At 36.5% G+C, this 23,628-nt stretch overlaps 1 protein-coding gene across 4 annotated transcripts; it reads right to left on the reverse strand.

Annotated features, from left to right (window-relative positions):
* Nucleotides 1-5,309: 5,309 nt before the first annotated feature.
* Nucleotides 5,310-23,299, reverse strand: LOC110630646 (tRNA (adenine(37)-N6)-methyltransferase). Of its 4 annotated transcripts, XR_006348494.1 has the most exons (11): nucleotides 23,056-23,299; nucleotides 22,855-22,976; nucleotides 22,648-22,748; nucleotides 9,908-10,103; nucleotides 9,720-9,812; nucleotides 9,310-9,369; nucleotides 9,133-9,207; nucleotides 8,183-8,263; nucleotides 6,055-6,467; nucleotides 5,939-6,013; nucleotides 5,310-5,763 (listed from the first exon to the last, which is right to left on the reverse strand). XR_006348494.1 is itself a non-coding variant. In XM_043950399.1 (10 exons), the coding sequence occupies exons 1-9, from the start codon at nucleotides 23,138-23,140 to the stop codon at nucleotides 6,090-6,092; spliced, it is 1,191 nt and encodes a 396-aa protein (XP_043806334.1). In that variant the 5' UTR covers nucleotides 23,141-23,299; the 3' UTR covers nucleotides 5,813-6,013; nucleotides 6,055-6,089. The 4 variants fall into 4 exon arrangements, 2 of the variants coding, with proteins under 2 accessions (XP_043806334.1, XP_021633850.1); XR_002490408.2 differs by having other exon boundaries at nucleotides 5,939-6,467; nucleotides 23,056-23,297; XM_043950399.1 differs by lacking the exon at nucleotides 5,310-5,763 and having other exon boundaries at nucleotides 5,813-6,013.
* Between the last annotated feature and the right edge of the window lie 329 nt (nucleotides 23,300-23,628).

Consider the following 23,628-nt stretch of genomic DNA (forward strand, 5'->3'; position numbering starts at 1 on the left):
AGTGCAGCCTTGGATATAGAGATGATGATCTGCACCCATAAATTTATCAAACCATTCATGCTAATAGTGCAACTATCAAGAGATTTCATTCATTAAGCAGAAAGGTTTATCTTAATAATGGTGCATCCATGGAAGGTCATGCATCAACTCACTCATTTCATACACAATGATCTAAACAGTACATGCCCATGAACATTTCACCTAGCAATTTATCTAAATTAAAATTAGTGTTGTAATACCCGGCTAGATTCTGACATCAGAATCCCTACTTTCCGGCGGAATCTCCATCGGAATCTGGAATTCAAGGATGCTGGAGCCTTCTAAAAGGGTAAAATGTGTTTTCTAAAATGTTTTCACATGATTTTATGGTTTTAATGCAAAAGAAATTGAGTTTTGAAAAGAAAAGACCAAGGAGAACATTTCCAGGTTCGGCTGCCGAACCTCAAGTTTGGCCGCCGAACATGGGATAGTTTAGAGGGCACGTTAGGCTTCCGAAAGTGGCTTTCTTTCGGCCGCCGAACCCCATGTTCGGCCGCCGAACGTGGTGAGGTTTTGGAAGCAGCTTTGGCCGCCGAAGGTGGTTGACCGGCCACCTATAAGAGGCCCTCAGATCGAAAATGGGCGAGTTTTCTCCCCATTCTCGAGCTAGGGTGAGTTCATGCTCTCCTTTGGTTGTTTTCATGTTCTTTCTTCAAATCTTTCAAGGTTTAACAAGTTTTAACTTGAGTTTTGAAGTTTTGAGCAAAGAAGCAAAGTTGTGAGGCTTGGAGGTTTTGGATCTGTTTTCCCTTGCATCTCCGAGTTAGGGATCGCACCAACCCTCGATCTCCAAGAGGTAAGTGTAGATCCACACCCTTTTCTTTGTTTTAAGTAAGTTTTAAGGAGTTTTGATGCATGTGATAGAGTAGATATGCATGTTAAGGTTTATGTGGGTTTTATGCCCAATGTATGTTTATGTGTTGTTATGTTGGGAGTTTAAGTTAGTTTATACCCTATATGCATGTGGGAGTGTGTATGCATGGTTGGGAGAGAGTATGTGAGGTTTTGGGTTGTTTTGGAAGGTTTAGAGGCTGTTTGTGCATGAGGAGGCTGAGTTCTGCCTTTTTGGAAGAGCTCAGGTTCGGCCGCCCTGCCTGTGGAGGCAAGCTTTTGGCTGCCGAACCCTGCCCCCGAAAGTTGGACTTTCAACTCTGGAGGGGAGTTTCGGCCGCCGAAGGTGCCGCCGAACATGCATGAGTTTCGTCTCTAGAAGGGACTTTCGACCGCCGAAGGTGCCGCTGAAAGTGGCTGAGTTTCGGCTCTGGAGGGACTTTCGGCCACCGAAAGTGCCCTGTCCAGCCTTCCTTTGCATGATTTCTATGATTGTTTTAAGATGTTTTAGGGGGTTTTTGGGGAGTCGTTTAGAGCCTTGCTAGAGTGTGTTTGGTCCCTCATTTGAGTCCACCTGTGTAGGATCGGACCCGAAGAACCGAGGAGGCCAGCAGTGTTAGCTGTTGCAGAGTCAGTCCAGCGTCTGCCAGAGGTGAGTAGAACTAACTCAAATGTTTTAAGCATGTTCACGCATCATGAATACCATGTATATGTATTAGGCTGTTGCATTAGATTTCACGAAGATGTTGCATTGCATAATTTGCTGTTGATGTGGATGGACCAAGGCGACCCCAATAGCCCTAGTTATGTTATGTTAATGAAGTCCTGAGGAGCCCCACCGAGGGCCGGACACTAATGAAGTCCTGAGGAGCCCCACCGAGGGCCGGGCACTAATGAAGTCCTAAGGAGCCCCTTCGAGGGTCGGGCACCATGTTATGTTATAGAAGTCTTGAGGAGCTCCTTCGAGGGCCGGGCACAGACAGAGGGAGTTTTGGTGGTCATGTCCATCCGTGATGTGAAATGTTTGTGCTGTGATGCATTCCAAGATAGCATATGATTTATTAAATTGTTTTTCCCTGTTCTGCTCACTGGGCTTTTTAGCTCACCCCTTTCCCCTAACCCCCAGGTTTGCAGGTCTGAGGAAGATTGGGAAGTCTCAAGGGTAAAGGTTATGTTTATGTAATAGATTAGCATGTTAGAGTGGACATGTAATGTAAATTGATATAATGTATTGTAATGTAATGAAATGTAAAGTAGAGTAAGGTTTTATGGATTAGTATTGTGCTTGACCCTAAGGTCTGGTTAATCCCTTTTTGTACATGATGTATGTTATGTTTTATTGTTGAGATGTGAACCAGGCTTGATGTATGTAATGTTGACCCAGCTAGAGCATTTGATGAGGGCTCTAGCATGGGGTTTATATGTTTTCAGTTATGTAGCATACAGGTCAAGTTTGGTATATGAAAGGTTTTAAAGTTTTTATATTTATATTTGATCATGTATGGGATTTTACCAGGTAATAGGATGTATGTTAGGCTTGCTACGGGTCCCGGCGGCCTTAAGCCGATCTGGATCCTAGTGCCGGTAGCGATCCGGTTTCCGGGTCGTTACAAGTGTAGCCATGGAAGCTTAGACATGAACTCACTGATTTCTTTTCAAAGATTATAATTTGCATAGTGTTTGTTTTATTTTATTTTATTTTATCTTTTCTTTTTGCAGTTGCTTGGGAACATTTTTCAAAGATTTAATCATTATATGTGACTCCTTATATAGGGGGTTCTCATTACTATTTTATCCTACAATTTTACCTTTCCCATGCAAATACTGTAGCAGCCAAAATTGTGTCTTTTCACTACCACATATATGCAATTGCTTGCCTTTTATACTGCAAATTTTGATGTCACCAACATTGGCAAGTGAACAACCTCTTAGCTTACATGGTGAACCATTTAACCCTTATTTATAGAGCTCCTTTTCATTTTCTTTTAATCCATCACCTTTCCCATCCCTTTTCCAAGTTTTAACTCTTCTTACAACAGTTTCTTTTTGTGTTCTAAACATGCATTTACTCATGTTTGCTGATGTTCTTTATTCTATGGTAGGTTGTGGCTTTTACTGCTGCTAGAGGCACTCCTTTTTGTTGTTTTGTTGAGTATGTTATTTATTCCATTTGACTATATATATTCAGCTCTCTATGATTGTTTTCATTGAATTTTCTCTTTATGTTGATTTCTTTACAGAATCAGAACTTGTTTATCATCCTTTAATATTCAAGGTTAACTTGCATTCTTTATTATTTCTTTAATTTTTTTTCCCATTTTAAATGTTGGTATTGACTTCAATATGTGGAATCTTTTCCTTTTGATTTATTTGATTTCATTTCAAATAGACTATTTGTAAGTGTACGTTGGACTTGCAATATTTGAAAACTACATTGGCAAAGAGGTCCCTCAGTTTAAAAAACTTGAGAAATTATACTGAAAAATACATATTTTTGACAACAGATGAAAAATGGTCTTTGAGATGTGTGGTTTAGACATATCAAAAACTGATTAATATATATACTTTAAAAAGTACAAAATTTATGTCTTCAATAACATGTTTTTTTTTTTCTTTAAAAATTGTAGCTTAGAGAAATAAAAAAAAACTAATTGGCTTCTAATCTTATTAGGGTTCCTGCTGCTGCATTAGTGCAAAGTTCAAAAGATATAGTTTTAATCTCATCAGTTGTTACAAAGATTTACAATATTGAAAAAATATTTCAAATTGCTTGAAGTTCTCGAGTGGAAGATACATCTAACACTACTTTTCGAGTAACACAAATATTTGCAGACGAGGATGTATCAGTGAGTTCTCAATTAGTTATTACACCTTCAAAATCACAGAGCCCAATATTTATTCAGAGCCCTCTTTCAAAAAACATTAAAAAGCATGCTCGAAACAAACTTAAGTTTTATAATACTAAGGATAGCAGTTCTTATGTTTCTACATTAAGCATTGTCTTCTCAATCAGATTCATTGAGCAGTTCAGAATTAGCTGATGATTTAACTCTCAGCTAAATTGAATTAGCTATTAAAAAAGCAAGATTTGAGTAAGCATCTTATCATTTTTATATTATGTGATTATATACTAAAAAAATATGAATTACATTTATATTTTTATCACAGAAAGAAAGCAAAAAAAGAAAACTCTTCAACTGATTTTTCCCATGTTTTGATTTTAGTGAGTACTGAATTATATAATATAAACTATTTTCACATTTAACTATTTTCACTTTTAAAATTCATTTATATTTGAATTTTATTTTATGTTATTTTGATAGGGACAGAATGAAATTTGAAAACTTAATATATGCTTAGTATGAAAAAAAATTTAAACTTTGTCTGCATAATTATGATAGAACATAAATTAAACTTAGTATATGTAAAATGGATAATTAACTTATTTAAATTATGTTAAGTGAATGTTTAAATTTGATACAATTTTATTTTGAAAATAAATTAAAATTAAATTACTTCCGCATCCGGCGGGTAATATTCTTAGTACATAATAATAAAACAAATCAAAACTCATAATCATTGTACCCAAATCACTAATACAAATCAGTAATACTCACAATTAGCACTCTCATTATACCCAAATCATTAATATAAATCAGTAATACAAATTAGTATACCTAAATTAGAACTCACAAATCATTATACTTAAAAATGCTAAATAAAATTTGATCGCAGGATGGGAATTAAAGAAATCGTAGAATGGCTTGTAGAGGTAATGGACCGAAGCAAGAAAACAGAAATGTTGAGAGTTCGGGCAGGTGTAACAAGCCCTGGTGCCTAGAAGAAACTATATCAACTTGCAGTTGTTTGCCTGACTTTGTAGATTATAAATAAACAGGATTTACATTATATTCTACGTGGCCAAAAGATAATCCTTTTTTCATTTTTTTTCACATATGCATAAGTCTGCGAAGTGGACTTATAATAAAACAATATAATAATTCATAAGCAATTGTAAAATGCCCAAAAGTTGGAACAAAAATCAGGTTGGCCGCACTCTAGAGGCGACGGCAGCAGAGACAAAATGTGATGGCCAATGGAACTCGAGAGCCGGTGATAACAATAGACAAGCGCAGACAGCAGTAGAGAGCACAACTAGGCAGCAAAGGCATGCACAACATGATTCAGGGGTGGGGGCCGGTAGAGTGGACGAATCAAGGTTCTTTCTTCTTGAAATTTTTAGAGAAATGTTAAAATTTTAGGGTTAACACCTGGGAGGGCTAAGAGGCTTAGGGATTTGGTCATAGGCTGCACAAGTAAAGGGCTAGGGAATGGGCTGAAGAGTTAAGGACCCTTTTCCATCAGTTCTTCGGTTTTACGATTTTTTAATACGAAAAAATAAAACCAAAACTAGTAAAAATATTACACCGAATCAAATTGAGAGAACCAAATAACTGAACCGATCGAACCTAAATAGTTTGATTTGATTTGATTATTCGGTTTAACCCACAATGTGCTCCCCTATTAAGGACCAACTAGAGTGAAGCCTTTTCTCTGAGTTGAAGCAGTTGCGGACTCCCCTATTACTATGTCCATGAGAAACAACGAACTAATTATGGGTAGCATATGGTAGTTTTCTCATATTTTAATCCTAAACCACGAGCAAACTAAAGTACTTTGTCAAGATTAGAGAAGACTTCTTTATCGCAGCAAGATTGTCGCAGATCGACTTGAACTCCTTCACATATTCTTCTATCTTGATGATCATAAGCATGTCTTTTAGTTGTCTCTTTTTCAATAGTTGTTGAAAGTAATTGCTCTTCCAAGGAACTCCGGAGAAGATAGGCTGTTGCATCTCCATAAATGGCTGGTTGCGCTTTCATAAGTATTTCTCTGTGCAAATAACAACACCAAAAGGAAACGTACATATAAAAGGAGAGAGTTTTGCTGAAAATCATTCGAGTCGTTCATTGCAGAAATAAAATTGCCACCCACTTTTATGAACGCAACATAAGGAAAGAAAAGAAATGAGAAAACAAATCTGGTTTTTAAGAACAGAAAGAATTACTGCTGATTTTCAATTTCTTTCGGATTGGCTCCGCAAGGTCTGCTTCCCTGGTTGGCACGTCATTCCACAACGTGTGCTTCTGTTAGTGGTTCTTCTGTCTGGTGTTTTTCTTGTTCTTCCCCTCTTTGTTACCAATAATAATAATAATAAATCAACTGAGTTTGTCTCTCCACATGGAATAACTGCAATGGTTGTGATTAACATTTGGATACTCGGATGAAACTATGGCTTTCTGTACCATTACATTGCCATTGCAGTCAATTCTGTATGAGACGTTGATTCCTTCCAAAATTAGGTGATATATTACATCCTCAGAATGAAGGGGAACCTTAACATTTTCATTGCCAGAAGTATCCTCATCATGGTTGCCATCTGAATCTGGAGAACCACATAAATCTTTCCCATTTCCTTCCTTAAAAATGGGATCATGAGGTTGGTTTCGTTGAGATACTGATCGGATATCCCACGATAGAACTTGTTTTATTAAGTGCTGGAACTCATCAGGCGATGCATAGAGTGACTTCTTTCCCTACAACAAAGAGGGAATGCTGGGTCAACACTAGAAGAATATGAAATTTGATGGGGTAAAAAATGAAATGAAACAAGATGATTTTGAATTGGGAGAACTACATGTCCCTGAATTTTAGAAAATTTTGTAAAAGCATACTATTTAGTACTGTCAACAAAACCATTAGTTAACTTGTTTTAACTTTAGTTATAGTGATTAACAGTGACTAAACAACATAAACATTCAAAGTGGCTAACGATTTATTTGACAAAAAGGCTAAAGAGTTTGATTTTACAAAATATAAAAATATTTTAATCGAGTGATTTCCAAATAGGGATGAATTAATGAATTTTCTAAAATCCAAGAACCTGATAGTAATTATCCCTTTTGAATTCAGAGTTCAGACTGCCAAAGATTGAATATATTATTCCATGAAATGACAAGTATTACACGTGCAGTTTTCATGTTAAATCAAGTACTACTATAGCAACTGGTAACTATGATCCAAAATTATTCTAGTGTCAAAGCATTTGATTTCTGGCAGAAGTGCTGAATTTGGATAAAGGGGTATATGAATATTTTTTATCATCACTCCGAGGCGTATAGCAGGTCCCTTCCTTTGATATACAAAGACCTTTTGCAGGCCAAGTTCAAAGATGAATCCTAAGGTTGAATTTCGAAGAAATCTAAGAAACTAGTAGGTATAAGGGACATTTCCAAGGGTAGAGGACTTACCAAAAGCATCGTTCGACATTTCCTATCTAGTTTATATTCCTCTTCTCCATCCCTTGCACAATTGCAAAAAGGATAAAGAATATTCAACAAAGCCGAAAGTAGCAAGGGAGAAGAGTGTAAATTCTTCAATAATATGGGGGTGTAATAAAACTAGCACCGACACTAAGAAATTTCTTACCAAGATTTTGTTGGAAAATTGGAGGTCTTTTGTTAGAAAAAGACATTAGGAGGATAGTAACTTTCATAATTGTATAAGATCTATCTATAGAAGGAAAGGAGTTGCATGGCGTGGGGGTTTGAATTACAAAGTGGTTGAAACTTTCACATTATATGCCAGATGCAGAATTTTGTCGAGGCAACAAGTTGGGTAGTTTCTTGAGGAAATAGAGAAAACAGAAATCTCATCCTACACATTGTTTGTTGCAGCTACATGGTTCTGAAAATAATGCCAGATCAGTTGAAATTGACTGGTAAGTTCTAATCATTAAAATTGAGATCAGTTGAATCAGATGTAAATTAACTGAAATTGATCTAGAGCATAGGGAAAAAGATATTGGTGGGATTTATTGGAACTTGATTGCACAGAATTCCTCCCCATTGATCATCTCCATGATAAGTGACCTTCTGGTAGTTCAATAGTAGAGAAAAGACAACATGATAATTATTCTTTGTTGGCAGAGCTAATCCAATCAGCATATGTTCATTCTTCCTCCTTTAACGCCACCAACTTCGCCACCAAGTTCAGAGTTTTTTTCTTTCCTTACTATTTCTATCATGTTTATAGCTTTTTGTTCCCTAACCAAAGATATAACAGATAATAAAGGTGAAAAGGCTGATTTTTATCACGTTGCAAAGGTCAACAGACAGTAAGGAACATAAAAATGCGGAGAAAAGAAAAAGAATGCGCAAAGGAGAGTTTACTACAGAATATGATAAGAAATTTTTACCCAACGTAACTGATACCAAAGTAACAATGACCAAGTAGATAAGAAACAACTTACTGCTATTTCCCAAGAATGAGCAAATGAGGCAGAGAAACCCTCAGAAAAGCTAACAGAAGCTACTGCTAACATGCTGTCCTCCTGTTCAAACATAAGGCTAATTTCAGTACAATTAAGCGAGTAAACAATAAGAAAAAAAGCTGTTCTAGTAATCAAAAGATATTTTCAATCTTAATGGTAGTGGTCCCTATACATCAGTAGAACTCTCTTTTAGGAGCTTATAAGTCATTCCTTTGTCAAATTACAAACTCTTTGTTCCTCCCACTTTGTGTTGAAATCTTAATAGTGCTAGTACAAAATCATAAATCTCCTGTGTTGAATCCTACATCAGTTATGAAAAGGGGTAATATACCTCTTATATGGGCCATAGACACTTCACCCCTTGAGCTAACTTTTGGATGAGTTAGGCCAGACCCAAATTTAACATGGTATCTGTAACACCCCTTACCCTATCAAGTGTAGATAAAGCAAGGTCAGTTTCCTATGATTCAGTTATTAGCAGCTTAGAGTTAAGCTAGCACCTCCCCTAATGCCACTTACTCTAGTAGTGAAATAGTCTAACCCATACATAGTGATGTCACTACTCTAGCTATGGATTTGAGGATGTTACAGTATCAGAGCCTCCCATCCAATGTTAGGCCTCATATAAATCTGTCATGCACCAGTAAAATTCTGGACGCACCAGTAAAATTCTGGGCGGACACGAGGGGTGTGTTGAATCGCATGTTGGTTGTGGAAACGAAAGTGGTAATGTGCCCTTATATGGGCCACAGGCACTCCTCCCCTTGTGCTAGCTTTTGGGTGAATTAGGCCTGACCCAAATTTAACATCCAGAACGGTGATTTATTGCAAAAATAGTCGGAGCAGGACATCAAATTTTCTTAGAAACTGCATGAAGAACTGAGCTTTGCTAAAGGTTTGAGTGCTATTTAAACAGCAAGATTTATTACCATTACCCACTTTGGCACTGTTGCTCCTTGGATGCTATCACAATATGGTAGATAGGGTTTGATGTCAAGTATTGGCTGCAGATAAAATTCAAACAGTAAGTGCAACGAAAAACATTAAAACAACAGGGTTGAACTCAGTTTATTATCATGTGTGTATATCCAGAATGGAAAACTTACAGTCCCATCAACCAGATCTACACCAGAAAGAAGAACCATGTTTCCTTGCACTGCTTCCACCTAAAGTACACAGGATATTTCTATTAACCGGCATCTGGTAAGTGCAATTATACTCGATATTCATTTCTATAAGATATTATCATTTTTTTTTTGTAGAAGTTCTTAACTTTTCAATAAGAAAGACGCATATATCTCTAGATTTAAGCGGTGACAAAAATATTACAGGTGGAAATTTTCAAAGAAGAAAAGCAAAATCTGGCTCATGCTACTTATAAGTTAATTATCTCCTAGTATCCAATCAATCTTAATATCAGTCCAAGGTAATCTACATGCTTTTCTTTTTTTTTTTTTTAACTTTTAGCATTAGCATAAACAATAGGATTCATGCATATAGATATGAATTCTCCAACCTTTGCAACAGTGAGTCCAATAGGGCAGGGGCGATGTGGAGATCGTGTAGCGAAGACTCCCATCCTTCGACCTTTCAATCTTGGTACTCTAACCTATCAGTCCAGCAAAGCTTTTGTAGAAGCTTTTATATAAGAAACAAATTTTAACAGGAGCAAAATCAAATAATAAATCAAGTAGCACCATATACCTTTGCTTTGAACTTTGATCTAGAAGGTTGTTTCCACAACTTCTCTATATCTGTGTTCAAATGAAAGACATATATAATCCAGCAATGAGAATATTCTTCTAAACCTTCAAGGGATGCCGGAGGAACTCGAGAGGAACTGAAGACTAAGCATCCCCTAGCAAGAGGTACTAGTAAAGGTTGTCTCGGAGTCCCATTTCTGCACAGATTAAGAATAGCAATTTATGGAACCTTAAACAGCACTTCACATATGAACATTAATTATGTGCATATGCTTTCCAAAGAGTTATCACAAGTCTACGCGAGGATGTGTGTAAGAAATGGTGATCTATCAACAAAACTTCTCATACACAGGGGGAAAGCCAGGATTCGAATAAAGGAGGCAACCTTTCACAGAAAGAAAAATTATACGTGTACCTATTTGATTTAGATACTGAAAGTAAAATTAGAATATAAATTTTTCCTAGTTTGGTTCAATAAGCAGTGGATATTTGCTTTCCTTTAAGGCTTTACTGCAATTGAAATCAATAGTAAAATATTTTATTGAACTCCATATAGCTCATGCTTGGTATAATTTCATAGTTAATGTTCATTTACACTAACTTTCTAAAACACACTAAATAATAATATAACATAACAAGATCTTTCGTTAAATTGTTTGATTGTTAAACCAAAGGTTAGAGACAATAATATATTAGTAAAATTGCTAGACTGTCAAACTAAAAAAAGTTTTGTCCATTCCAAAGTCAAAATTGACTAACAGTGATAGAATAATTATAATTAATATTTCCTGTTAGCATAATAAATGAAAATCTAACTTAAAATAATTTCTTTTTTTATTAAAAAAAAAAGTAACCTATAAGAACTACAATATTATGATTTCTAATTATTCTAGAAACTAAATATAATCATAATGATTTATCATTATCAAGAAAAATATAGTTTTTAAGAAAACCCCATGCGTAACAATCACAATAACAAGATTTTACCAATATGGCCTTCAACAATTTCAAGCACCAATACTAATTACAACCGGTTACTAATCATTAAAATTAATAAAACTCTAAAATTATGATACATATTATCTATATTTTTACATTTTATTGTATTACAATAAATATTAAAATTGGGAGTAGAGAAAATAAATTTGGGTACTCAAAAAAATACATAAAACTACAACCTTTTTTTTTTTGTTGAATTAGAAGAAATAATTACAAGAAAATTAAAGAACTTAATATGAATATAAATTCATCTGATCCTCAAATCCCACAATTGAAGTTGAAGTTGGATCCTTCAACTTTTTTCTATTTGACTTTCTTCAACTTTTCTTACTTATTTCTCTTTTATATGTGTGTGATTCAAACAGAAAAATGAAAGACAAATTTTAAGTTGCTTTTGAGTGAACAAAGAGGGCAAAAACTAAAAATATTTCTGCGTGTTTTCATTTAAGTCAAAACATGGGGGCAAATATAAAATTTTAAGGGGAAAATTTCCAAATCCACTCGACAAGGTTTCATATTGTTGAGATACTTTCTATAAATAGTCTAAATTTGTGGTGATTGTGTGCATAATTAGGGATATGGTTGTGTGATATGATTGGAATATGATTAGACTATAATTAAGGAATTAATTTATTCTTATAAGTAGAATATATACCCCAATTAGCTTGGAGAGAATTATCAAGCATCTTTCTCTCAAATTCTCTACTTCCGTCTCCTTTTTCATCTCAGTTTCATCTCTATTTCATGGTATCAGAGCCAAAAAAATTTAGTTCAGCTGTGAGTGGCAAATCTGCCACCTTCCTTTGGAGAATTTCTGGAAATTAGGCGGTTTCACCACCTAGCCCACCATTCTCGCCAGCTTCCAATCGGCGACCCGGGGAAGCACCGCCACCAGAACCGGCTCCACGCACCTCCACGTGCTGCGCAAGCTGTCTGACTCTGATACACGCGCCGGCGCGTGAACTGTTCTCCGGCAACTTTTTCACACCGTTGACCCTTCCTCCAGCATTGCCCAACGCCGGCGACTCCAGCTCACTAGGTCCGGTCACTTGTCCAGCTCGTCTTCACCCGTCCCTTGTGGACAGTAGCTTCGGAACTACTATTCACAAACCCAGATCCTTTTTTTTGCCAGGTCCCTATTCTAGTCCCTTGTTTTAGAATCTCTCTCGACATGTCTGAGAAGCAGACCACCTTCAATACAAATTCAATCCCCATGACCCAATCAAATGTTGCTCATTCTGGTAATTTTTTTGCTTATCTAACAAAGTCTTTACCCATTAGTCCATCTGATCATATCTCTGATAATCCCAATATTTTCTCTACTCTTATTTCACATTCTACACCATCTAAAGTCTAAAGTCACGTTAGCTAATGGTTCACAAACTCAAGTTAAAGGGATCAGTAACGTATATCTCCTTCCTTCTATCCCTTTGACTAATATTTTATTTACTCCTGAATGTCCATACAACCTAATCTCTGTTAGCAAATTGACTAAAGATCTTCATTGTTCAGTCATCTTTACTGTTGAATCTATAGTTGTGCAAGACTGGAGTACTGAGAAAATAATTGGAGCAGGATATGAGTCACAAGAATTGTACTATTTTTTCACTTCTAACTCTCCAACTGCTTTTGTGTCTTCCACCTCCCCTAAACTCATTCATAGTCGTTGGAGACATCCAAGTCTGAACAAGTTACAAAAACTGGTTCCTAATCTCTCTTCCTTGCCTTCTTTAGAATGTGAGTCTTGTCAACTTGGGAGACAAACTCGAACTTCTTTTTCCAAGCAAGTCAATAATAGCGCCACTTCTATGTTTAACATTGTTCATTCAGATATTTGGAGTCCAAGTCGGGTTAGTACAACTCTGAGATTTCAATATTTTGTTACCTTTATTAATGACTATTCTCAATGCACTTTGACTTTTTCTGATGAAGAATCATTTTGAGTTGTTTTTTATTTTTCAAAAGTTTTATGCTGAAATTCACAATCAATTTGGTGTTCGCATTAAGATATTGCGAAGTGACAATGCAAGAGAATATTCGTATTTCTCATTCACTCATTTCTTGTCTACTCAGGATATTACTCACCAAACTTTTTGTTCTCATACCCCACAACAAAATGGGGTTGCCGAACGAAAAAATCGGCGTTTAATTAAAACAACCCGCACCTTACTCCTACATCACAATGGTCTGTTGCGTTTTTTAAGAGAAGTTGTCCTCACTGCTTGTTACTTGATTAACTGAATGCCTGTCTCTATCTTGCAACATCAAAGTCTTCATTCTGTTCTATTTCCTAACAAGAATTCCACTCAGTTGTCTCTGCGTATTTTCAGATGTATATACTTTGGTCATAATTATACTTATAGCAAAAACAAACTCCAGTCCAAATCAGTTAAATGTGTCTTTCTCGGCTATTCATGACTTTAAAAAGGTTATAAATACTATGATCCTACTACTAACAGATATTTTGTGTCTGCAGATGCCACCTTTTTTGAAACCTCTCCTTACTTTTCTTCTAGTCCAGCATACAAAACCTTTGTTCTTAGAGCTTTGTCTATACCTTCGACTCTTATTTATCCTTTGTCTCAAGTGTGTCCATCTCCCACTTCTATGCCACCTCTTCAGGTCTACACACGTCGGCCTCACCCATCTGTTAATAACAATGACATTTCTGCCCCTAATGCAGGTACTTCTAATGACTCACCTCCCGTTCCATCATCACCTACTTTGGTCATGCCTTCAGCAGTAATAGCTACTCTTCCTCTTGCTCTTCGAAAAGGTATTCGCTCTTCTTGAAATCCTCATCCTATTTATAATTTTGTAAGTTTTCATCATTTGTCTCCTTATTATACTTTTGTTTCTACTGTGCCTGCTGTCTCTATACCCAAAACAGTTAGAGAAGCATTGATCATCCTGATTGATGTAATGTCATGGTTGAGAAAATAATTGCTCTTCATAACAATGGAACTTAGAAACTGATATGCTTACCACCTTGGAAGTCTACTGTTGGTTGTCAATGGGTTTACACATTTAAAGTAGGACCTGATGGCAAAATTAATTGTCTTAAAGCTCGTCTTGTAGCTAAAGATTACACACGGATTTTTGGGCTTGATTACAATGATACTTTCTTCCAGTAGCCAAAATAGCTTTTGAGGCCTCCTTATCTCGTTGGCTGCAATTAATCCTTTCTTTACGGAGAGCTCCCCGAAGAAGTTTACATGGAGCAACCTCTAGGGTTTGTTGCTCAGAGGGAGTCAGGCTTAGTATGTTGTCTTCGGCGCTCTTTGCATAGACTAAAACAGTCTCCCAGAGCATGATTTGGACGATTCAGCACTGTAGTTCAACAGTTTGGAATGTCTCGAAGTAATTCTAATCATTCCGTATTTTTTTGTCATAATAGTGATAGATGCATCTACTTGATGGTCTATGTCGACGATATTGTCATTACAGAAAATTATCATGATGGAATCTCTCAGCTTAAGCAACATTAGTTCAGTCATTTCCAAACTAAAGACATGGGAAAATTGAAGTATTTCTTGGGGATTGAAGTGACACAGTCTAAAACAGGTATTACGATTTCTCAATGGAAATATATTTTGGAAGAAATGGGCATGTTGGACTATAGACATGTGGACACTCCCATGTCAAACTTGTTCCTGAAAAGGGAGAGCCACTTAAAGATCCTGCTAAATACAAAAGATTAGTTGGCAAGCTCAATTATCTCACTATCACGCGACCAAATATTTCCTTTACTATAAGTGTGGTTAGTCAATTTCTTCAAACCCCATACAGTAGTCAATGGGATGCAGTCATTTGCATTCTTAGATATATCAAAGGAGCTCCAAGACAGGGCTTACTCTATGAGAACAAGGGTGACTCACAAATTGTTGGCTATTCTGATGCAGATTGGGCAGGTTCTCCTTCAAATAGATGATCTACTTCAGGACATTGTCTTATGATTGGAGGGAATCTTATAACCTGGAAAAGTGAAAAACAAGGTGTAGTTGCAAGATAAGTGCAGAAGCAGAATATCGAGCTATGGCTCTGGCAACATGCGAACTCATTTAGTTTAAGCAACTCCTTCAGGAATTGAAATATGGCGATACTGGCCAAATGAAGCTGATATGTGATAATCAAGTTACTCTCCATATTGCATCAAATCCAGTTTTTCATGAGGATGAAGCACATAGAGGTGGATTGTCATTTTATTAGGCAAAAGATTGAGTCAGAATACATTTCTACTAGTTTTTTCAACTCAAATGATCAACTACTAGCTGATGTTTTCACAAAATCTCTTCAGGGTTCACGAATCGAATATATTTGTAACAAGCTTGGAGCATATGACATGTACACTCCAGCTTGAGGGAGAGTGTTGAGACACTTTCTGTAAATAGCCTAGATTTGTAGTGATTGTGTGCATAATTAAGGATATGATTGTGTGATATTATTGGAATATGATTAGGCTATAATTAGGGAATTAATTTATTCTTATAAGTAGTATATATATACCCCAATTGGCTTGAAAGGAATTATCAAGCATTTTTCTCTCAAATTCTCTACTTCCCTCTCCTTTTTTTATCTCTGTTTCATCTCTGTTTCATTTCATACAATGCTTAGGACTAAAAAAAGGGATGGCAAACTAGAGATCTAGAATGTGTCTGTTAGACAACCCTTGCTAATATATAAGAGATTCACACGCATAGAGAAAGAAAAATATTGAAATGTAAGACCAAGTCACTAATGCAGTTGAGAAAAATTAACTCTATATGCTGTTACTACCCATAACATCCAACTTGCTAGTAGTGTTGTCTCCTGTGTTAATGGTGCTGTTAGTAATGCTATCAGTGGTTAATAGTGCTCTTAGAGTGGTATTAGTGTTTTGCTTTATTTTCTTCCACTTTCCTTAATTGTAGGAGGGTGATCCTGATCATGCGAATAACTTCCCTTGTTTATAGGAAGAGGCTATCTCTTCCCTTTGTATTTAACTTCAGCTGAGATAATAAATGAAACATGGTTAATTTACCAAAAGTTGTTGAGTACTTAACTCAAGAGATTTTCAAATTCTCTCTTAATGAGCTTGTACAACCTTCCTCATAGGTTAAAAAAGAAACAACCATTTTCTTCTTCATCCATTGATCCACCTTGTCCCATAACTCGATCCCATTTCTAAGGACCCTAACATTTGGTATCAGGACTTATGGGAGATTCAATCCAACATCAACTCGATAGAATTTTAGCCTTGTTTCTTTAAGGACAGACTACCAATAAATCCCAACAGGAGGAACTCAATGCAAAATTGGAGAACCTCACAAGAGCTGTTGCTAGTGCCAAACAGTCTGCATCCATCTCAAATGGCAGTACCCAAAGTCGAGCTTCTTCAAAATAAAAAAGGGCAACCAATTTAACTTGTGCAAGATCTGATTCTTCTAGCAGCGCTCTTATGGTATTGGATTTTCCATGATTCAATGGGCAAGAAGATCCTCTGGGTTGGTTAACTCGTTATGAGCATCCATAGTCAACAAATGGGGAATGATGAGAAGGATCCATCTTGGGAATCTGCCACTCAGTTGAAACAACAATTCCCTGCTCTCATGCTTGAGGACAAGCACGTCAACATAGGGAAGAGTAATGTTAGCAGACCCTTGCTAATATACAAGAGATTCACATATGGAGAAAGAAAAATATTGAAATGTAAGACCAAGTCAAAATCATTAATGCAGTTGAGAAAAACTAGCTCTATATGTTATTACTACCCATGATATCCTACTTTCTAGTAGTGTTGTCTCCTCTGTGTTGATGGTGCTATTAATAGTGTTGTTAGTGGTTAATAGTGCTATTAGTAGTGGTGTTAGTGTTTTGCTTTATTTTTTTTCACTTTCCTTAGTTGTAGAAGGGTAATCCTCTATATTCTGATCATGCTAATAACTTCCCTTCTTTATAGAAAGAGGTTGGGAAGTAAAGAATTTTGAAAAAATTTAGAGAATTCTTGTATTTCACTCTTAATCTTTACAATTGGTTTATATGACTATTTATACACAGAATTATATCTAAACAGGAAGTAAATAATCAAATAATAATTACAGAGATAATTAAGGATCCTAATCAAATCAAATCAAATCGTATCCCTAGAATCAATTAGGATCAGCAAATAAATCAACACTCCCCCTCAAGTTGCTGCAAAGATGTCGCACATGCCCAACTTGCAAATCAAATTATGGTAGATCTTGTTGTTGAGCCCTTTAGTAAACACATTCGCAAGTTGCCCAGTAGAAGTCACATGAACTAGGCTCAAGATACCGTCTGTTAATTTTTCTTTAATGAAGTGCCAATCAATTTCAATGTGTTTCGTCCGGTCATGGTGGACTGGATTTTGTGCTATACTTATAGCAGTTTTATTGTCACAATATAAAGTTATCTTGTCTCTCTCGAGCAACCTCAACTCCTCCAATAACTTCTGTAACCATAAGAGTTCACACACACCTTGGGCCATTGCTCTGTATTCTGCTTCAGCGCTTAACCGAGCAACAACACTTTGTTTTTTGCTCCTCCAGGTGATAAAGTTCCCTCCCACAACTGTGCAGTAGCCAGAGGTGGATCTCCTGTCATCAAAAGATCCTGCCCAATCTGCATCTGTAAAAGCTTCAACTCGGAGGTGACCCTGTTTGGAGTAAAGAAGCCCTTTCCCTGGCGCAGACTTTAGGTATCTTAAGATGCGAAGTACAGCTTGTATATGAGTCTCGCGAGGGTCATGCACAGCATAAGCTATATTCAGTCGAGTGTGTGAGAGATAAATCAACCTTCTTACCAATCTCTGGTATCTTCCAATATCCACGGACTCACCAGTTCCTGCTTTCAACTTGTGATTAGATTCTACTGGTTTACACCCCATCATACCAGTTTCTTCTAATTTCTTTGGGAGATGAAAATTCCTTTTTCTGGTCTAACCATCTCGATACCTAGGAAATATTGCAGTTTTCCTAGACCTTTGATTTCAAATTCCTAAGCTAACAACCTCTTTAGTTGAGTCATTTCCTCTTTGCCATTGCCTGTCATCACTATATCATCAACATAAACAATAAGAAGGGAGATCTTACCCTTGTGATGTTTGATAAACAGAGTGTGATCAGCATTGCTTTGTTGGTAATCAAAGGCCATCATGGTTGTGCTAAACCAGTCAAACCAAGCTCTAGGAGATTGTTTTAGCCCATACAAAGCATTTTTTTAACCTGCACACCTTTCCTTGTGTCTTCTCATCAGCGAACCCAGGAGAAATTTCCATGAACACTTCTTCCTCTAAATCTCCATAGAGGAAAGCATTCTTCACATCAAACTGTTGCAAGTCCCAGTCCAAGTTGGCTGCACAGGATAACAAAACTCTGATTGAGTTCATTTTTGCAACTGGGGCAAATGTCTCTTGGTAATCCACTCCATAGGTTTGGGTGAATCCTTTAGCAACCAATCTGGCCTTAAACCGTTCAATTATGCTATCAGCTTTGTGTTTCACTATGAAAACCCATTTACAGCCAACGAGTTTCTTCCCAGGTGGGAGAGTGACAAGCTCCCAAGTCTCATTTTTAGCCAATGCTTTCATCTCTTCAATCATTGCTTTCTTCCATTTAGGATCTGCAAGAGCTTTCTTCCAATCCTGTGGAATAGACACAGAGGAAATAGACAAGGCAAAGGCTCTATAGGAAGGAAATAAGGATTCATAAGAAACAAAGTTAGAAATAGAGTGTTTAGTACAAGATCTGACTCATTTTCTTTGTGCAATAGGTTTATCTAAGTCATTAAAACATTCAAGAGTTGTAGGTAACTCACCAGAAGAAAGAGTTGTGAGTAACTCATCAGAAGAAAGAGTTGTGAGTAACTCACCAGAAGAAGATTCATGATTGGGTAACTCACCAGGAGAAGATTCTTGACTCTGAGTAGACTGCATAATGGCTTCTTCTGCCTTGTCTCTCCTCGAATACCTTCTCAAATCTGGCTTGTCCAAACGACCAGTTCTCTCTCCCTGATTGGACATCTCCCCCTGTCTACTAGAACTCAAACTATCTAGTTGAGCCATATCATTCAAAATCACAGAATTCGGGATCACCTCTTCTTGCTCATTATTCTCCCCCTGAAGAGGTGAGTGGGTGGTACTGAAGTAGGGTTCAGTTTCTCGGAAGGTAACATCCATACTAACTAAGTATTTCCTAGAGGGAGGATGATAACACTTGTATCATTTCTGTGTTGGAGAATACCCAACAAACACACATTTAAGGGCCTTGAGATCCAATTTTCCTACCGTCCTAATATGGACAATGCAAACACACCCAAATACTTTTCGTGGAACAACGTATGAATTCTTCCCTTATAGAACCGCCAAAGGACTCATTAAGTCAAGGGTTTTGAGAGGCATTCTATTGATAAGATAAGCACTTGCATCTCCTCAATATGCTTTGGGTAGATTTATGGTGAATATAAGAGATCGAGCTACCTCCAATAGATGCCTATTTTTCCTCTCAGCAACGCAATTTTGAGCAATAGTATAAGGACAACTAGTCTAGTGTACTATCCCATTACTCTCCAAATAAGCAGAAAAGCTACTATCCATGTATTCTCTTCCATTGTAAGTTCTCAAAATTTTCACCTTAGTATCAAATTGAGTACAAACCATCTTATGAAAGGATTGAAAACAAGAAAAGACATCACTTTTAGCCTTAATCAAATAGACTCAAGTCATTCGAGTGCAACAATCAATAAAGGTGACAAACCATCGATTACCAGACAAGGAGACAGTTTGAGTACGCCCCCAAACATCAGAATGAATAGTCGCAAAAGGAAATTGACTTTTATTATAATTCAAAGGATATGATGTTTTAGTGTTTAGCATACTCACAAGCATCACAAAATAGAGAATCAAACTGAGTTCTAGCAAACAAATTAGGATAAAGTTTTTCTAAGGCAAAAAATGATGGATGCCCTAACCGTTTGTGCCACTGTATTATTTCCTGATTGACATCCTTATTTTCTCCAAAACAAGCTTGAGATATCGAAGAACCTGGATCACCCTCCAATATATATAAGCCATCATGCAGCCTACCATTGCCAATCCTCTTTCCTGTGCGAAGATCCTAAATAACACAATGATCAGGAAAGAATTCAATTTTACAATTAAGGGCATTGGTAATAGCACAGAGGGGAACATGAAGGACAGATGATAATTTAATGTTGGATGTGCAAATAACAGAACATGTTCCGGATATAGGAGTAAAAGAGCCATCAGCAATTCTGATACTATCTTTGGTTAGAAAAGGAAAATAATTGAGAAAGCTTTTAAAAGAGCCTGTCATGTGTCTATTGGCACCAGAATTGATAATCCATAGAACATTATTAAGAGAGGAAGCATTACCTGACTTTACAAAGTTAGATGTGGCACCGAAGGACGAGGAATCAGAGTTAAGAATCGAGGCCCTTTTACCTTCTGTCATGGTAAAGATTTGTAAACCGTGAAAGAATAGGAGGTACCCAAGGTTGTACACACAAGAGAGCCCAACTGATTCACCAAAAGACCGGGTAACGGCACGAGAAGGCCGGAAAGATGGTTGGAATCGTCGCCAAAGTGATCGGAGCCGCGAAGCAGCGTCAGGCGATTGTTCACGGAAAGGAGCCTCGTGAGCCTCACGTGCGGGCTTTTTCAACGTCGGAGCTGGGCGATCGGCCGGCAATAGTTCTATTGCCGGCGGTGAGAGGAGGAAAGGCTCCTAGATGGGTTACTACCAAAAAAGGTAGATCTAGGGTTTTGAAACCCTAAAGAGGAAAAAATTAAATTTGAACCCTAAAATCAGGAAAAAGGCTCTGATACCATGAAGAATTTTGGAAAAATTTAGATAATTCTTGTATTTCACTCTTAATCTTTACAATTGGTTTATATGACTATTTATACACAAAGAATTATATCTAAACAGGAAGTAAATAATTACAGAGATAATTAAGGATCCTAATCAAATCAAATCATATCCCTAAAATCAGTTAGGATCAGCAAATAAGTCAACAGGAAGTTATAGGAAGAGGTTATCTCTTCCCTTTGTGTTTAAGTTCCATTGAGATAATAAAGGAGACATGATTAATTTGCCAAAAGTTGTAGAGTACTTAAGAAATTTTCAAGTTCTCTCTTAATGAGCTTGTACAACCTTCATCATAGATTAAAAAAGAAATCACCACTTTCTTATTCATCCATTGATCCACCTCGTCCCATAACTTGATCCCATTTCTAAGGACCCTAACAGTGTCATAGACATTGAAGTTTTTATTTGTTACAAAATATTGCAAGCATGCCTTATCTCCTTCTATGAATCCTTATTCTCTGCTATTATCGAGTGCAAAATTTTGAGAAAATACTCATTTAATTGAAGAATTGAGGCTTGGGCCACGAAAACTGTATTGGTGATCATATTACCATTTGTTGCTAGTCAGGATGGGATAATGGAAAGCAACACTAGTGTCTCCAGCAATTTAATAAGTCTTATGAGAATCAGTTGGCACTTGGCAGTGACTCAAGTCCGTTCGTCGGCCTAATTCATAAATTCACAGCTCTATTAGATTCATCAGTCCCACCATGCACCTAAACTTATATTTTTAATAATATTTAAACAGTTTTAGGGTTTTTAGCTTGACATTGTCAAAAATTTAGTTCGTGGTATAAAAAAGGACAAGAGAAATAGTGAAATAGTGAGATATACACAGTTGTGCATAAGTGTTTGAATGTGATGAAAACTTATAAGTTTAGGCGTGCAATGGAACCCAAAAACAAGTAGACGTGTGTACCAGAATCCAAAAAATTGAGTAGGGGTGTGTGATGGGATCCAAAGTATAAGCTACAAAGCAACCAAACCAATAAAGAGGACTTTGTAGATGATTTTCCATTTTTGATTGCCCTTCTCCCAATATCCTTTTCCAATATGAGAATACACAGTAAAATATGTTCTACTGTTTTGGAGAAAAATGAAATCAGTGCCCTTAAAATGTATTAAATAAATTTACCAATGATATAAACTTTTTTCGATGAGTTGGAAATAAAATATTCATGAAAATGTTTCAACTCTTTCAATACCATATTTTCCAACAAAATAAATATCTAACTGGTCATTATATATATATATACACTTCAACATCACTACATTAACTCTTTCCAAGTACAACTGCAAGTTGGTTTCCATTGTTATGCATTAGAAATGGAAAATCAAACCTACCAATGATTTATGTTCTATCATCTATGTTAATTTGGCAGAAAATATTTCCTCAGAAACCATTTTTCATTTTTTGATGGACATAGGAAATTGGTCAATAGAAAACATTTTCTCAATAAAGGAGAAACTCAAGTTGATTGTTTTAAAATAAATTAAATTTTTTGCATAGTTATATTCCAAGTAAGTCATTTTCAAAACTTTCACAAAGAGATAAAAACAAGGAACCTAAAACTATGAGATAACCCCATACCCACAAATCTACTGACCATAACCAGCCACTACACCATCGCCAAATCAGCTGTTGCCAATTGCCACCAGCTGCCAAATTTACACATATTCTTATGGTTTCATTTTCTCAACTATTAAACTACAGCTTATAAAAAGCTATGAACTTAATAGGTTAAACCTCTATCCTGATCTCTTTCGGTCAATGTACTCCAATATTAGAAAATAATCCATTTCAGCTGGAAAAGAAAATAATTACAGGATAACTAAACATTGGCATTTTGAATACCTGGTAGAGAAGCAAGACTGAACTAACCCAATAGGTGCCATGGGATAAGAAGTCTGCTCCAAGTGCTTAACTTTCGGTTGAGCTAAGGCCTCCCTCAATGCCTAATAGAATATAACACTTACTAGATCAGAAATCAGATACAATATTAAGAGATTAAAAAGCGGAAAGTACAAAACTTAAAAGCAAAAGAGAGAAGGGGTAAAATACCTGCTGGGCTCTTATTCGACCTTGCCTCTCAGCAGCACATTTTTGCAAGGAGGAATTGAGAGCAATCTCAAGCTCTTGAACCTTTGAATCCAAAGCTTTGGATTTCTTCCTGCAAAAATAATCTGAAAGAAGAAGAAAAAGAACTAAGTATAGTACAAATATATAAGATGTATGCATAAGAGAGGAAGAGAGATAGAATACAAGGGATGGCTGTGGTTGCAGAAAGAACTGCAAGAGCTACAGTTATGGTGGCCGTCCACCATTTTGAAAATCCACCGGAACCCATATGTATCCCTATTCCCTTGTTGCCTTTCTCCTTCTTACAAGCACTAGATTTGAGGTCCGAGACTCTGATTGTGTAGTCTCGTAGGGTTTAAGCTCTTATTTTTTATATACAACTGTCCAACGTGAAAAACAAGAACATGGTTTCCCTCGAGAATTCACTATCGCTTTCAGATTCTGAACGGCAGCCCCGGAGAAGTGCTAGGCCGGAGTGGACCTCATGAGCCCAGATTGTATCAGCCGAGCCAGGCCTGGCCCAAGGTTACTCTACAGCATGTTAACCCTTCGCTTGGATCTCAACTGTACAGGGATGTGAAGAAAAATTAAATAGGATAATAAAGAGAAAAACAATTTATTTTATATTATATTATTACCACAAATTATATATTTACATCTTTAAATTTTATTAAAAAATTTTATAAAAATTTGAATTCTAAAAATATTATATAACACACTTAAATTATTTAAAAATTTAATTAAAATAATATTATA

Source organism: Manihot esculenta, chromosome 14, assembly GCF_001659605.2.
Source record: "Manihot esculenta cultivar AM560-2 chromosome 14, M.esculenta_v8, whole genome shotgun sequence".
Taxonomy (NCBI): Eukaryota; Viridiplantae; Streptophyta; class Magnoliopsida; order Malpighiales; family Euphorbiaceae; genus Manihot; species Manihot esculenta.

Bases quoted from the DNA above. Each gene is read 5' to 3' on its own strand.
- LOC110630646 (XM_043950399.1), bottom strand. From the start codon at position 23,140: ATGGGTTCCGGTGGATTTTCAAAATGGTGGACGGCCACCATAACTGTA. The intron at 22,749-22,854 runs GTATTTTACCCC...ATATTCTATTAG, and splicing joins GTCGAATAAGAGCCCAGCAG to GCATTGAGGGAGGCCTTAGC. The intron at 10,104-22,647 runs GTATTCAAAATG...TAATCTGTGCAG, and splicing joins CAGTCTTGCTTCTCTACCAG to AAATGGGACTCCGAGACAAC.